The sequence below is a fragment of the Acipenser ruthenus genome, chromosome 15 (genome assembly GCF_902713425.1).
Source record: "Acipenser ruthenus chromosome 15, fAciRut3.2 maternal haplotype, whole genome shotgun sequence".
Lineage (NCBI taxonomy): Eukaryota > Metazoa > Chordata > Actinopteri > Acipenseriformes > Acipenseridae > Acipenser > Acipenser ruthenus.
The window spans coordinates 2,652,677-2,669,023 of NC_081203.1; the positions used below are offsets into that span (position 1 = coordinate 2,652,677).

The window sequence follows — 16,347 nt, forward strand, 5'->3', positions numbered from 1 at the left end:
GATGGCTGCGCTTTCTGTTGCGGTTGTGTGAACTTCCTTTTTTTATAGCGGCAATTCAAAATTGTTACGAAAAACAGTTTGTAGAGAATTTAGAAACCGCTGCAACGGACGATTTCGCACAGCTGAAGAGTCTCCGTGTTGTGGTTTAGTCTTAATTGCCTTCAGTTAGTTAATATTGACTGGTTGTCGGTCAAAGGAGAGGGGGGTTGCTATGGTAACGAACATAACCAAATTCCTTTGCAGGTGGACGCCTCTGGCGGCTTTTAATTCTTTTCAAATCTTCTGTAAGTACTGTACAGCCTTCATGTGTTAATCGTTAATTATCGTGCGATTTGATTTACCGCATAGCATGATTTTAATGGAATGAATTAATGTTTCACTCTCTGATTTGATAGTGTTACTGTAACCATTGGTTTACTAGTAATTCATTAGTAATTCATTAAACGTGTTAACTAGGATATAAAAGCATTTTTAACCACGTGTATGTTTATACGGTAGATATCGGTTTCACGTTTAGGGTATTATTAATATTATTGTTCTGTTTAATCCTATGGGATAAATACACGAGTTAATTTGACAGTTGAACTTGAATGGTGTTTTTGGTTGAGCGATATTATTATTAGTACAGTATATTAGTATGTTTAGATGTTCTTTTGATAAACACGAGGGAAAGGGTAACGAATCACCGCAGTCCAGATTGCATTTACAGTAACCGCAGACAAGGACAGAGATCCGTCTTGATGTGATAGAGATATTGTAAATAAGGTGCTCCATCAAGCTTCTGGGATCCGGGAGTATATAATTGCTGGGAACGTTACAACGGTTGTCCGTTTCTTTTACTTCTTAGATAGAGTCGTTTGCATCTTGTCTGTGGTTAGTTCTGTTAGCTAGCTACCCATAACATTTTACTGTCTTTTTTATTTATTTTTGACTATTCAGTTTGCTCCATATCTATGGCACAGCCAGAGGAAAAACAAGAACCTCGATGTGAAGTCGTTTTAACCGTTTTACTTATTTTGTCATGCAGCATTCATTTTACCAAATGCTTCACTGAAGAAGTTGCTGCGGGCAGTATGAAAAAGGCAGTGCAGCACAAAACCACACCGGGCAGGGGTATGTTCACCAGGCCTCGTAATCTGAGTCCGGGGTCCCCTCTGTCTGACCCCAGGACCAGGTCCCCCTCCCCTTCCAGCCGCCCCCAAACCCCAGGCACCTTCCCCAGGGTCCTGGGGCAGAGCAGCAGCCAGCCGCTGGACGTGACGGAGGACAGTGAGGATGGAGGAGTCGCCGAGCTGCAGAGGAGTAAAGGTAATGTTATTAAGACAGGTAAGACCCCCTGCAGCTGAACTAACGGGTTGCTTTGTCGGGTCATCAGAAAGCAATGGATTTTTTTTTTTTGCTTGTGCTTGATGCTGTGCATGGTAATGGTGACTTGGATCTACCCATGTTTGGAATAAGGGACTCAATCATTTCTAAAGCTGCAACCATTTCTCTTATGGAGCATCAGACAGGAATGAACGCATTGAAAACACTTTGTTATTAAAACGCAAGAGCAAAAAAAATATGCACGCTTTTTACAAAAGCCTTCAAATTATTACAATATATGCGTTGAGAAAACGTTTATAAAAAGAAACATGACTTCACGAAAGCCTTTAAATATCAAATATGTTAATAGCATGTTGTAGTTCTATAACACATACGTGACTCTGTTTTTGTTTTGTTTTGTTTTGTTTTGTTACAGGAGCAGGCCCGAGTCCTGGTGTCCGGTACATCACGGAGGATCTGATTAAGAAACTAACCAAGCAGGACAACTTAGCCTTGGTGCAGTCTGTAAATCTTTCTCTAGCCAAAGGTGGGGGGAAGAAGTTCAAGGTAAGCCGCTGTACTGCCGGTAGATATTTTCTTTTTTTTTTTTTACATGACAGAATAATAGTTTGTTCCTTTTCTTTAGATTTTCCTATCTAAATTTAAAAAAATAAAAACGCATTCCGTTTCTTTTTTAGTTTATTGAAAACTTTGAAAAGTGCGAGAGGCTGCAGGTCCTGCACCTGAGTAACAACCTGATTGAGAAGATTGAGAAACTGGATAAACAGCACAGGCTGCAGGAGCTGCACCTGGCCCACAACAAAATCAGGTACCGAACTGGAGCCAATGGAACTTGCGTTTCAAAAAAATAAATCAATAAAATAAATAATAGTAATAATTCAAGGGGCCCACTGTGCTGCAGTACATGCAGTGACTGTTTTCCCTGCATTTCAGTAAAATTGAAGGTCTGGAGCACATGTCAAGCCTTACCTACCTGAATCTAGCAGGAAACGACATCGAACACGTGCCAGCATGGGTTGGGAAGAAGCTGCGAGCAATACGTAACTTAAACCTCAAACAGAACAGAATATCTTCAGTAAGTAAGGAGCCCTGAGAGTCTATGTGTGTGCAATAACACTGCATGTTAGGCTTAACAGAGAAATGTGTGTGTGTGTGTGTGTGTATATATATATATATATAATTTCATCCTTGGGTGTTGATTCTTTTTGAAGGGACTAGATTTACTAAGCTTTTGGTCTAACGCAAAGTTTGCACGACTGTTGTCTTTTGTTAGTTACAGTCCTAGTTTTCAATGTTAAATGATGTTGTTTTTTTGTTTTTTTTTGTGTGCAAACTGAACAAAGAGTCAAACCATCTTGGTACCTTTAACTTGAGATGCCCTATCCTAGTTAATTCCATTTAAATACAATACAAATGAGAGATGAGCCCTGAAGATCAACCATTCGTTTGTATGTGTTTGTTGCCCCAGCTCCAGGATATCGCCAGGCTGAAGCCGCTGAAGGATCTCACCACGCTGGCTGTGGCTGAGAACCCCATAGCCAACCTACCTCATTACAGAGCCTTCGTCGTCTTCCACCTCCGTTCGTTGGAGCGCCTGGACGGGCAGCCGATCACAGACCAGGAGAGGCAGCAGGCGCACGAGCGCTTCCATTTGGGTGAGGCTCAAGACCAGCCTTAATCGGAGCATTTCTTCATCTGCCCTATGGGCTGTGCTCATGAGGACCTCCGTCCTGACATTGAATAATATATCAAACCTGAACCTTAATCTCCCATACAGGACTCCACTTGCTATTTTCATAAGCTGGTGTCACATTAACTGTACTTATGATCTGGTTACAAAAAAGCAGGCAGAGATCTCCCCTTTGCTGTGCATGCAGTTTTGGAGGGAGAGCAGCGTGGTTAATGGATGGATGGATTTATTTCTGTTTGCAGAGGTGGTGGAGCGGCTGGAGCAGGAGCTGGAGAAGAGGGTCCGGGAGATTGAGGACCTGAAGGAAGAGCAGGCCATGGCCCTAGAGGAGCTAGGCCAGCAAGAGGAACTCAACAAGTCCCTGCAGCAGGAGACTCAGGAGCAGAAACACAGCCACCAGGAGCTGGGGAGAGAGCTGGACACCAAGAACCAGCTGGTGGGGGCGCCACTTCTTATTACACTGCACTGTTACAGAAACCCTGGCTTGTAAAGTAACTCATGAGTGCTAGGCTGCACTTATAATACTGTGCAAAGTTCATCTGGCATGCATGTTCCTGCTGTAAACACGCATTTGTGGTTAAGTGGGGAATCAACCACTGTACCCGTTTGTTTTTTTGTTTTTTTTTACATTTTATTTTTTTATACAAAGATAAATGAAATGTCATGTTGTTGTAACCAAATTATTCTCAGTTTTTAAGATTCAATTTGAAGTACACCACAGGAATGTCTTGGGCTGTCGATTTGAAATGTTCTGGAAAATTGTACTGGTATTTAGCATTATTTTGCATGCTGTGGGTTTTGCATTGAAGTGGCTTTTTTTTGGGTTTTTTTTTTGCGGTTTTGTATTGCCTACGCACGCTGACAAAGCGCTTCTGATTTCTGTTGTGCTGACAGCCTGTGTTTGCTTTTCTCTCCCCCTGCCTCCCTCTCCTGTCCCTCCCCGATCTCTCCCGATCTCTCCCTCCTTTTAGCTGGTATCTTGGTTATGTGTTGCTCCCTGCCCGCCAAACCCTTTGTTTCTCAATACAGGTAGTAGCCTATATGTTTCTGATTGCAATGCATTTTCAGCTTTATCTATTAGTTTCTGTAACAGGCTGTACCCCCAACCCGCATGACAGTTTGTGAGCCAGTGTTCAGAGTAATGTGGATACAGGGTTTGTGTTTGAAAGAGCCATATGCAGTATTTTACTGTAAAATCGAAAAAGGGTTTGTAATGTATGTAATTTAGCAGCTGATAAAATGTCAGTTACCTGTAGAAGGATCTTCTCTCTTTTTCAGTTTGGTAAGGCTGAGTTATAGCACATGATGCTGTATCGTGTGCTTGTGTTATAGTCTTCAACCTGGTTGTTTTGATACCTTAGACTTTGAGACCGCATGTTAATACACCCCTGCATGACTTGGTTTGAGGTTTTTGCTATAGTTAATTTTCCTTCTTCTTCTTCTTCATCTTTTCTTTATCCCTTTTTCTTTTGCCTCTCGTCTCCAGTTTTTGCATTCATTGCCTGGATGCGTGCTACATGCTGTCTGTCAGGTACTCCGATTTCCATCTAGTCCCAACTCGCTGAACTTGTCTCGTCTGTTGTCTAATTTTAGCCGGAGTTGTAATTTTGTGTTTAATAATTTGATGTCCTTTTAGGATGGAACTGTTAAAGAGAGGTTTGTTTCATGGTAGGAGCACGATGTACTGTGTGGAAGATCTTTCAGTGTGGAAGCATGTTGCTGTGCCTGTGTGTTTGAATATCCTAGTACAGTAAATGAGCTTGAATCCAAACTCCGATGGGATGAGAGTTTCTTAATTTTGGTTGCAGTGATGATGATGGGGGTGGATGGGGGGGTGGAGGGTAACCATCAGTAGTTTTGGGGTTACAGCAGGGATGGGTATTGAAGTATTTTCCTGCCACAACAGTTGTTGTCTGCAGGACTTCTCAATTTACATGTTTTGTTAAAATTATTTTCCCTTGAAGGTGTTTTGGCTTGATTTTTGACATGCATAACCCCACCTGGTGTCCAAATGTTGTTAGTGATTTTTTGTTTTTTTGCTATGTGTGCTAAAAACTACATTTACTAAAAACGATAAATCCTTGTGATGTAAAGGCACTGTATTCTGTTATCAGTGTGCCGAGGAGTTCAGATCGTTTTTGAATTTGTTGTTTTTGTTTTCAGTGCTGCAAGCATGCTGAATTGTCTGATTTTTCTTGTATTGTTATCTTAACCAACAGCTGAAACAGAAGACCGCTGAGCTGACCCGAGCCTGCCAAAAGCAGTACGAACTGGAGCAAGAGCTGGCTTTTTATAAAATTGATGCAAAGTTCGAGCCACTGGCTTTTTACCCAAATGAGGTAACGTGCAAGCATCGTACTCTCTGCTTATTCTAATGTTATCACATAATGAGGACTATTCAAGTGATCAAAACAGCAGTCGATCTAAAAACTGCTGTCATTCATTGATTTAAATTATGATTCATTCATATATTTACAAATTAACTAAATTAGTCTCTTTACATGCACTGTTGAGTGTTTTAATAACCATGGCCTCTAGTCATTATTTGAACAGTGGCAGTATTTAGATCAGAATAGATCCTACCCCAATATGCTTCACAGTAGATTGGGGTACAGTGTGTATCGCCACATGTTTTTTTTATCAAGCTGTTTTACACCTTGCCTTGTTGCAGGACTTGGAGTTGGAGAACTCCCCAGGTGAGAGCCCCTACATTGGGAAGGCGAGGTACAAGAGGAACGCGTACGCTGTGGAGAGCTTCCTTCCCGAGGGCAAGCAGCAGGCGAGAGGCGGACGTGTGGAGATGGACCCGGCAGGGGAGGACAACTCCGTGCTTCAGGAAACCCTGCTTGTACAGCAATCCGGTAACGGAAACTCAGAAGCTCAGCTTGGGTGGAAAATACTATTGTAGTAGCTCGTAAAGGGGAAAAAAAAAACTTCCTGTATAGCATAATGACTAGTTAACTTATCAACCTTTTGTTCATGGTCAGTTGTGTGTGTGTGTTTTTTTTTTTTTTTGGTATTTTCACCCTGTTATGTAATAACGGTGCACGTGTGATCATTTCAAGCCTAGATTTTAGTATAGCATCCATCCATAGGAGATTGTTTGGTTATCTGTATATTTTTGTTGTAAGTAATAACGCGCGTTTCGACAGCTGAAGAGCGTTTGAAGCAGCTCCAGAGAGAGATCGGCAACGCAGAGCAGCAGATCCTCAGAGCAACGTCCGAGCTGAAGCAGCTGGAAGAGGCGGTGTCCCAAAAACGGGTAAGACGGGGCCCAGTGTCATTGCATTTCATCTACACAGAGCGGTTTTATTAAGCGTGTACCAGCCTGTCTCGAAACCCTGTTTCGCTTGCGTTTTTCCTTGTGCCTAGATCTCGGAGGCGGAGAAGGAGCAGCTCCGACAGCAGCTGCGCAGGAAGATCCAGCTGCTGAACCAGCTGAGGCAGGAGGCCCAGGAGCTGGAGCGGCAGATGGAGCGGCAGAGGGCAGAGATGAGCAGGAAGCAGGGGGAACTGGATGAGTTGCAGAGGGCGCTGGACTCCATGGACCCCAACAACCCCAGACATGTGAGTGCTCTTGCATGGGATCAGTGAGCTGGAGCAGGGTGTGGCCAAGGTCAAGGTAGATCCAGGAACCTGTGGAGCTGGGCTAGTCTCTAGAATGTACGGTACACGTTCCAAAGTTTCCAGTTTGTTCTTTGGGGAACAAGCCATTGGATTGACAAAACAGTTAAACAGGCAGTTTTGTTTCCTGGTTTGGGTAATTTGCAAACAGTTGAGCCATGTTGACAGTGCATTGTACTGCATAATGCTGATTGATAAATTTGACTCAAAGGTCTTCCATTTATAGCTACCTTAACAATCCTACCAGCAGGGGTGTTGCATTTGTGATGTTTAACAAATGGAATACAGTGGTGTTGATGGCAGTGTCCCTAATTGTATTGTCAATCTATCTAGACTTTTCTCTATCTAGACTTTTTTTAAACAGTGGATATCACAGTGCAGAATCAAGGAATATGTAGCGTTAAAGAAAAACGAAATCAGACTGGACTGCAGACCTTCCCAGCACGTGAACTGCTTTAGGGGGAGCAGGACTGATATCACACATTAAGAATGCAGACTGGCCTTGTGTCTTTTCAGAATGACTTACCCTCTTCAGATAACCTGCTTATAATAGCCCACTCAGTGAATGCTTTGATAAGATGGTTTTGCAGAGAACAGTACCTTGGTCTGCTTTTTCTTAAACTCTTGCAACATTTCCATCATGTTATTTCCTGTGTTAAAATACAGAAAGTGTGTTGGAGGACTGGTAAAATTCACTGTCAGTGTTTTATAGCAATACCCAAGTTATAAGACAAGTGGAGTTTGCAAAAAGTAAGGAAATAGGAATTGGGATTGTATGTATTCCACGATTATTGTTAATGGTAGAAGAATAATAATACCAACCCACTAAAGCAATGGCTTTATAAATAACACTATGCCAGAATGAATGCAGACCTGTATTCACCGGGAGTCTCCGGTATTTTGGACCCTTCTCCCGGACATCTCCCGGGACAGATTTTCTCCCGTATTCTACTGTTAAAACCCCCCTTATGTCAGCAAACCATTAATGTCTACAAAATTCATGGCTGGTGTGTGATTACTGCAATATCCTGTCTGTACATAGCAGGGTTTAGGACCCCCCCCACTCCCGTTTTTGTATTTTCAAAAGTTGACAGGCATGATGAATGTATTATTATTATTATTATTATTATTATTATTATTATTATTATTATTTATTTCTTAGCAGACGCCCTTATCCAGGGCGACTTACAATCGTAAGCAAATACATTTCAAGTGTTACAATACAAGTAATACAATAAGAGCAAGAAATACAATAACTTTTGTTCAAGCAAAGTACAAGTGTGACAAACCACAATTCAATAATACAGCAGATAATAGTGATAGTTACATCAGGATATGATTAAATAGTGATAGTTACATCAGGATGTGATTAAATACAAAGTACTACAGGTTAAACACTTGGCAGATTACAGTATTCTGAAGTACAGGATTAAATGCAGTAAAATAGGGGGCAGATAAGAGCAAAATAAAGCACATTTACATGAAGGGTGATAGTGTCCCAGGATACAAACAGAGGAGTTCTACAGGTGCTGTTTGAAGAGGTGAGTCTTAAGGAGGCGCTGGAATGTGGTCAGGGACTGGGCAGTCCTGACATCTGTAGGAAGGTCATTCCACCACTGCTGAGCAAGGGTGGAGAAGGAGCGGGCTCTGGAGGCAGGGGAGCGTAGCGGAGGTAGAGCTAGTTTGCAGCATTTGCATTACCCTGTTATCTAACCAGCAGACAGTGTGGAGTAGTGGTTAGGGCTCTGGACTCTTGACCAGAGGGTTGTGGGTTCAATCCCTGGTAGGGGACACTGCTGCTGTACCCTTGAGCAACATACTTTACCTAGATTGCTCCAGTGAAAACCCAACTGTATAAATGGGTAATTGTATGTAAAAATAATGTGATATCTTGTAACAATTGTAAGTCGCCCTGGATAAGGGCGTCTGCTAAGAAATAAATAATAATAATAATGCTACAGCAGCTTTTTTGATTTTTTTTTTTTCTAAGACAAGATATGGTTTGAAAAAACAGCTCGAAAGCCATTAAAAAAATAGGGTGTGGCTCCTTTAAGAACTTAGGCATGCCCCCCCTTAAGGAATCTGACGGCATGATTCAGACAAGCCAGGGTTTGCTCAAGAGGCCCAGCCTTTCCAGAGGTTATTGTTTCAGTTAAGAGCAGTGCCTCTGATTGGCTGGGGGAGCACTTCCTGTGTTGTGATTTAAAGCAAAAGAAATGCTGGGCAGTGGCTGTGCTGAAATGAGCAGAAAGAGAAGCATGTGGGCTTGAGTTAGGAGAACTTTACTGAGGTGCTGAGAAACTGCACACTGCAGATCAAATGCAAAGTGCTTTGAAAGAGGAAGCTGGAAGGCAGAAAGGAAACTGAGGAAACTATGCAGCCCTGCCTTGCAGGACCAAATCTGCAAGTGTGCAAGTAGGTGCTGTCTTCTGTAATACTGTAATAGTGTAACTTCTGTAATAGTTCACAGAACGAAAGCTGATGATATTCAGTTCAATGACAAAAGGGTCCGAAATACATTTTATTTAGTATGTGTAAACGATACTTTAACAGTGTAATGGTGCATTTGTTTCTTTAGGAACAAGATTCAATGTTCTATTTCACTTCTTTATTTATTTTATATCTAAGGTAACTCACGATAAGTTTGTGTTTGTCAGTATTTTGCAATGTTAAGTGTATTTTAATGACAGTGTTTGCAGTGCCAGTGTAATTTAATATCGATGCAATCTACTGTCGTGTTTAAGAGTTTTTCAGGCTGTGTCTGTCTGTGTCTGCTCTAGATCAGCAGTCGGCTGAGTGGAGGGTGATAAAGAAACTATGTAAGCCCAAAACAACGCCCCAGCCTGTCTCTACACACATGATCGGGAGCTGGACTCCTGCCACATTAAGAGCTAGCATCCCTGCGAGCTTGACTCTGTGATAATGCTAGATTCTGTCTTCACTGTCTCAGCAGCGCTGCCTCGGTTCAGTCGCTGTTGGTCACCCATTGTTGCATCAGATAAGCATTCAAGCTGGCTAGGCTCTCTTTGGAGCTAGAGCAGAGGAACTAGCTGATAAGTGAATGCTGTATGTATTCATGTGTGTACACATGCATTGTGTGTAAATGGTAGATGTTCTGTTTGTTCATTTATCACCTGTACTGTGCAGCCCGGGCGTGTTGCTAAGGTTATACGACTGCAGTTTCTCCCGTGATCGTACAGCTTGGGGAGTTTGGCATGTACAGGCTTGCCAGATCAGGGAGTTATTTTGATGTGTTAATTAATACCAATTACAAGATCTACTGCCATATCGTGTAGAGGGGTGCTTACAGTCTTGCTACCCTTCAGTTTACACTGACACTTTTAATTTATTGATTTAAAAGAACAAATGCCCAGCTTTATCACCGATTTTTAGATTTTATATTCAGCGGACTCCATGTATGAAGATGTTGAAAGGTGTTTATTTAGATGCTGTTCTGTTGAAATGCTGTATTTTTATATAAGATGCAAACATCTCATGGTAAAGGACCAGTCAGGTCCTTGACTCTGTTACCGTATGTTTTTATACCTTTTGGGAAAAAAAATAAAATAATAATAATCATTTAATGTTGTGCCATAATAATAATAAATGCATTGGTTTGCTGTAAAACACCTCACCCATTAATTTAGCTTCTTCCCAGATTTTTTTTAATATGCTTTTAATTTTTTTCTTATTTTTATAACCAAAAAATTAAACCATGCATAAACCTGAAACCAAATACTTTATACCAGAAAACTTAATACCAAAAAAACTTGTGTTGAGCAGAAAATCCTCTACCTACCCAGCGTTAGAAACCTGGGGGCCAGTTTCACAAAGCACTGTCAGCACTTAGCAGTGGCTAGTAAGCTATCTTATTTTCACCTGTTTCAAAAGAACAATATGTTAAGACAGAACAAGTTTAGCAGAAATCGTCTATCTGATTAAAAGATAAATGTGTTATTTTCTTAATACTTTTTTTTAAAAATGGAAGTGAATTGGATTTGGCAGGCTGCTACCTACAACTGCTTTGTGAAACTAGCCCCTGGAGTCACAGCAAACCCCACATTTAGTGAGGGCCTAATAATGTGCTCCTAAACTGTGTGAGTGTGTGTGCTCCTGAGGGTAACCCTGAGAATGAGCCCCTTGTCTCCCAGGCTCACGTGAAGGCTCAGGTGGCTAGTAAAAGCCAGCAACTGGACATGATGAGTAACCAGTACCGGGACCTGGAGAACCGGCTGGATGAGATGCTGTCCAGAATCGCCATGGAAACGGAGGAGATCAAGGACCTGGAGCAGCAGCTCACTGAGGGTAAGGCAGCCCCAGCCCTCCCTGCAAGTACAGGCCGCCTGAGAGCCGCCTTCCTGATAAATCAGTGACGACTGGTAGCGATAAATTAAAAAAAAAAAAAACACCACTTTTTTTTTTACATCTCTAAATCTTTTATGGCGCCAGGCTGTAGTGCAGCCAGCAACAGCTGCAGATGGGAGGGGACAGAACACAGTAACAGCTCTTCTGTTTTTTTTTTTCGTCTTCTCAGTTTGCATATGTACGACGAATGAAAAAAGTAACTTAACAGTAATGTCAAATTTCATTTTTTGTCTTACGAGAGCAGAGTTATTGCATTTCACCCGCATTGTGAACTTCTGTAGTCTTTCTGGGTGCGTAGAGAGTAGGTACTGCACAGGGTTCGAGTAGCTCAGTGTTGCGTGCAGTGATGAAGGACGGTGGTCCAGGGCACGCGGTATGTGAGGTTGTGTTTGTGCACAGGTCAGATCGCAGCGAACGAGGCTCTGAAGCAGGACCTGGAAGGCATCATCTCTGGGCTGCAGGAGTACCTGAACAGTGTGAAGGGCCAGGCCCGGCATGCCCAGGAGCAGTGCATGGAGCTGCAGAGGGAGCGGGAGGCGCTGCACCACAAGCTGGCTGAGCTGGAGGAAGAGAGGAACCAGCTGGAGATTGTTGCCATGGACGCAGAGAATGTGACACAGGTGAGGGGCAGCGTCGCCCGCAAAGGGATCACACCAGCAGGGAAGAGAGACCCTGGGGACCTGCTGTAAAGTTGTTTTTCTTTATTGTACACAATCCTTTTAAACTAAACAAACAAACAAACAAGGCAAATAGAACAAATATATATAGTCCTTATGCACAGAGTGTTGTGCGGTTTGTATGTAGAAGTGTATTCTCAGATATATATGCATGTTGTGAGCTGAGCGTGTTGTTTCTGTGCCGCAGGAGCTGTCTGAGCTGCAGCGCTCCATGCAGGAGCTGCGGAGGGAGAATGAGACGCTGAGGCAGGCCCAGGGGGATCTGAGTGCCTACGAGGCAGAGCTGGAGGCTCAGCTGCAGGACAGGGACACAGAGGCTAACCAGCTCAAAGAGGAGCTGGGCAGGCTGCGGCGTCTCAGCCAGGTGAGGCGGGAGGACCAGAGGGCTGTGGGGCTTTTGCTCAAGTTTGCACCACAGGAATGGAAATAGGACTCCCGTTGCATGATCATTTGTGAGGCTTTCCAGGGTGACTGCGAGCCGGAGATTCCTCTGGTTTGCCTCTGAGAGCGAGTAAACCTTGCGAGAGTTTTATTTCAATCCCTGTAGTACACATCTATAAGGAAATATTTGTAGCAGTGCTTCATTTAAAAATAACATTTTTTGTACAATAGTTTTGTAACATTTACACCATGCTTTGCATTGGAACAGCAGAAAAAATGGTATAGATCAGCCAATACTCCATGTTATCATTGATTTATACAGGACCAGCTAGCAAACGTTTTGATGTGGTTCAAAAACAACAATAGCAACTGTATTTTAGTTTTGGTTTAATTTGAACCCTCTCCTCTCTCCATCTCTCATTTCTGTGTTATAAAAGATTTATCGTACAACTGTTACATTTGCCTAGTTGATACTATTGAATTCAAACCCTGAAATGGGGCACTGAAAGACAGCAGGTAAGCAGAATGACTTACAAAGAGCTCTCTGTTTGCCAGGATAGAGTCAAATTACAGTTTTTTGTGCACTAAAGAGAAATGCATTGAACCAGAGTCCTAAACCATTTGCTCTGGCTAAATTTTGCACCAGTCTGTTGTAAACGCATGTAATCTAACAGGAACTTTTAACTTTACATAAAGTCAAATGACATGTATAAAACTAATTAACTTTGTACTGGATAAAATGCTCAGTGATTTTTTTTCCCAGCACACAGAGGACACCAGCAAAATAACATAATCAGAACGGGACTGTAGTTATGAGATGGCCATTGTAATAGAAAATAAAGCTACCTCTGTCTTGAAGTTTACTGTGGGAAGTGAATTTCAGGAAGATGGCAAGGATTTTGATATTCTTTATGGTACAGTAACCTTCGTAGGTTATCAGAATTTCCCTCCGGGCCACTTCCCTAACAATCATTGATCAGCGGCCGGCTGAAATCATTTAGGATCTGTGATGTTTTTAGTCGGAAAGCCAAGTGCAAAATGAAATCCGTCAATGTTTCAATTCAGATGGAGCAATCTGCCCTGAAGTCGGAGCTGGAGAAAGAGAGACAAGCTCTGGAGAACGCGATGGCTCAGGCACAGCTGGCTTCAGAGAGGGAGCAGGAGAACAAGGAGATGCTGTCACAGCTCGAGAGGCTGCAGGTGATGGACAAGGGTTAGAGGGACATGGGAGAGGGAGAGGGTGTTAGGAGCTGGGTGCTCACACAGTCAGAGGCTTTGGTTGAAGATGCTGTTAAGTGCTAATGAAATTATAAGGAGGTGAAGGGGGAACTGATCACATGAGTGCAGGCATTCAGTTTTAAGGAGGAGAAAGACTGAGCAGGTGTGAGCTATACTGTATCCTAAACCAGGGGGATCTGAACACCAGTGTGGGGAATTCAAAATGTCAAGTGTGAGCAGGTTATTAGTAATCTAGAACATAGTGTTTGTTAATATTAAACTGGGGGGTTAAGTTCTATGTACAATTTTGCTTGTGCACTGGTTCTGACAGTTTACACATTCTGAAAGGTTTTGCATTCCTGTCTCGCACTCAGGGGGAGAATCACTCATTGAAGGAGAAGCTCCAAAACCTTCAGAACCAGCTGGACCAGGCAAGGGAGACGATGCTCCAGCCCGAAGAGGTGACCTCCCGCGTCGGGGAGCTCCGGAGAAAACTGAAGTCAGGGGTCGGTGAAATCAGGCAAGACCCAGAGCTCAGTAGAGGCGGATGCTGATGGATGGCAGTTTAAATGCTAAGGTTTTACCCATGGAAAATGTGGCTGTGGTAGATGGCTCGAGATACTACTTCTGTAAACTGTAAGTTTGCCAGGATGACTCTGAAAGGAAGCACTGTAAAAACTCTCGAGTAAACATCTCGTACCAGTGTTCTGACTTTCCCCAAATTCAGCTTTCGGACGCTCAGGTTAACATGGCTCGGTCCTGCTGCAACGCCAACGAGATCAGAGGAGTCAGTTACAGATTGTTACAGGGCAGTGTTTGGTGACTCAACAGTGTTGGCCTGCTTGGCTTGCTTGCATGTTTCCCACTGCTAGCGCTTACCCGAGACTGAATAGTGATGCAGCCCTTGTAACAGCCAGCCCCTCTGTTCCTGCAGGCCCTATAACGCAGAGGACAGTGTGGGACGGAGCCTGGCGGAGCTGCAGCAGGAGATGAGGCAGATCCTGTCCCGCATGGAGAGGGAGAAGGAGGAGGCTGTGCAGCGGCAGGACAAGCTGACTCACGAGATGGCTGAGCTCAGAGAGAAGATGCGGAAGGCCCAGGACGATTACAAGGCAGTCTGCGATGAAGCAGCCAGGGTAAGAACAGTTGCCTTGTGTAATTGTCTGATCTCTGTCCAAGTGTGTTCGACTTTGATTCCTGTAGGATTCAAACGTGGCTTGGATCACAAGCGAAATGAGCCTGTGTTTTTTAGCTTTCTCGCTATCTGGGACTGTCGGGCTGGGATCTTCCTATGGTGACAAGAGCAACAAACTGCATGGTCTCCCCTTGGTCCTGTTTCTTTCAATAAAATCAACGGTGTCTCGGATTATAACCAAATCGAATCCAAAAGGTATATGTGGAGTCGGACGGGCAGAACATTTGAATCGAAGACACTAAAAAGAATAAGATCCTTGCTAAAAAAAAAAAAAAAAAGAAAAATCGTGTCCCTGATCCATGCAAATCTTTTTTGTTTCTCATTTCCAGATGGACTCGGAGAAGCGTGAGAGTGTGGCTCGGGTGAGGCAGGTGGAGAAGGAGCTGCGGCGTGTGCAGGGGAAGCTGCAGAGCATGGAGGACGTGCAGGCACTGACTGACCATCAGCTGCAGGAGGCCGAGGACGAGAGGCACAAACTCCTGGCTGAGCTGGAGGAGCGGGACCGCAAGGTAACGGCAGCGATAGCCGGGGTCTCTTTGTTTAAAACAGCAAGGTAAAAGCAAATGAAAGTGTAGTAGAGTGCAAGTACACCATGGTTATAATGACAGCGGGAGCGAGCGAGCAAGCGGTAAAAATGTTACTGCTTTTTTAGACTGCATAAAACTGTGAGGGGAAAAAAGAATTCTCTCTGTGTAGATAAATCTGGAGGACTCGAGGACCCAGATGCAGCTGCAGGGGCTCGACAAGGAACTTCGTGATCTGAAGGGAGCCATGGCAGCTGCTGACAAGATGGCAGCCAGGCAGCTCTGTGAGGCCAAGGAGCAGCTCAGATCTCTTCACGGGACCGTCTGCAAACTCAACCAGGAGAGGGCAGAGGTGGGCTGTTTATTTATTTATTTATTTATTTATTTATTTATTTGTTTGTTTGTTTGTTTGTTTGTTTGTTTCTTTTTTTGTAATTTCTTCTTACACTTTTTTTTTTATCTTAAATTTTTTTATTCCTTCTTCCTTTTCTCCAATTCTTTTTCCATTATTCATCAAGTAACACTCCAATATGAGACCCAGCTAACTAAAAGAAACATGACATGTATCGTAATAATTTCATGTTTAACCCTTTGCTGTCCATTGTCGGACCTGGTCCGACATTGCAATTATTCCTATCAGGTCCATTGTCGGACCCTGTCCGACATCATTATAGAAACGCAAAAAACGGGTTTTAGTCGTTTTTTCTCTGGAAAAAGCTGAGAAAACCATTCAATGGCTGAGTGGGAACGACAGGAGCCGAGACAAGTCGAAAAAATAAAAAAAGGCGTATCTCATGAATAGTCATACATGGCCCTGGTATCAGATAACGGGACGGTCATAGTAAACAAGCTGGCTGATAGTGAGTCAGCGCACAGAGAACACGGACATTTGCAGAGCTTTTTTGAGATGTTATAGTAATAAAATAATGACTTGGATCGCATTATTGAGGAGTTTAGTGATAAAACGAGTGATCAGGAGATGATCGATCGGTATGCACGACTATTATTATTATTATTATTATTATTTATTTCTTACATAGGTGAAAGCTATAGCGAACGAAAGGGTGGGGCGGGGCTGAAGATCCCTAGTGAGTGCTTTGTTGTTATGCAGGGCCTTTTAAACCTGTTTGACTGTGAAAAAAAATACTTTTAAACAGCGCGTCTAAAATTAACTGCGTGTGTGAAAATAAATTAGACCTGGCGTGCCTGACGCGCATTTAGTAAATGGACCGCAAAGGGTTAAGGAGGAGAGGATACTGGTACAGTGTCCCATCGCCACCGAATGTGAGAAACTGTTCGAGTGTATTCCAACAGTTTCGCGCAGGCTATAGCAGTATTTTTTTTGCA

At 43.2% G+C, this 16,347-nt stretch overlaps 1 protein-coding gene across 3 annotated transcripts in view; it reads left to right on the forward strand.

Annotated features, from left to right (window-relative positions):
* The window catches only part of LOC117422064 (centriolin-like), a 29,881-nt gene continuing 13,534 nt past the window's right edge, over positions 1-16,347 (forward strand). For 2 of the 3 annotated variants that reach the window (XM_058986802.1, XM_058986803.1), the window contains exons 1-19: positions 1-284; positions 1,028-1,308; positions 1,742-1,872; positions 2,004-2,134; positions 2,260-2,401; positions 2,795-2,981; positions 3,259-3,452; positions 5,236-5,355; positions 5,688-5,877; positions 6,169-6,278; positions 6,389-6,583; positions 10,792-10,945; positions 11,405-11,625; positions 11,870-12,046; positions 13,129-13,263; positions 13,656-13,801; positions 14,216-14,417; positions 14,806-14,985; positions 15,173-15,352. In XM_058986802.1, coding sequence (XP_058842785.1) covers positions 1,074-1,308; positions 1,742-1,872; positions 2,004-2,134; positions 2,260-2,401; positions 2,795-2,981; positions 3,259-3,452; positions 5,236-5,355; positions 5,688-5,877; positions 6,169-6,278; positions 6,389-6,583; positions 10,792-10,945; positions 11,405-11,625; positions 11,870-12,046; positions 13,129-13,263; positions 13,656-13,801; positions 14,216-14,417; positions 14,806-14,985; positions 15,173-15,352 — 3,030 coding nt within the window. In that variant the 5' untranslated portion in view covers positions 1-284; positions 1,028-1,073. Of the gene's footprint in view, positions 285-1,027; positions 1,309-1,741; positions 1,873-2,003; positions 2,135-2,259; positions 2,402-2,794; positions 2,982-3,258; positions 3,453-4,666; positions 4,685-5,235; positions 5,356-5,687; positions 5,878-6,168; positions 6,279-6,388; positions 6,584-10,791; positions 10,946-11,404; positions 11,626-11,869; positions 12,047-13,128; positions 13,264-13,655; positions 13,802-14,215; positions 14,418-14,805; positions 14,986-15,172; positions 15,353-16,347 lie in introns of those variants that run through there. The other variant, XM_058986804.1, reaches the window with a different exon arrangement.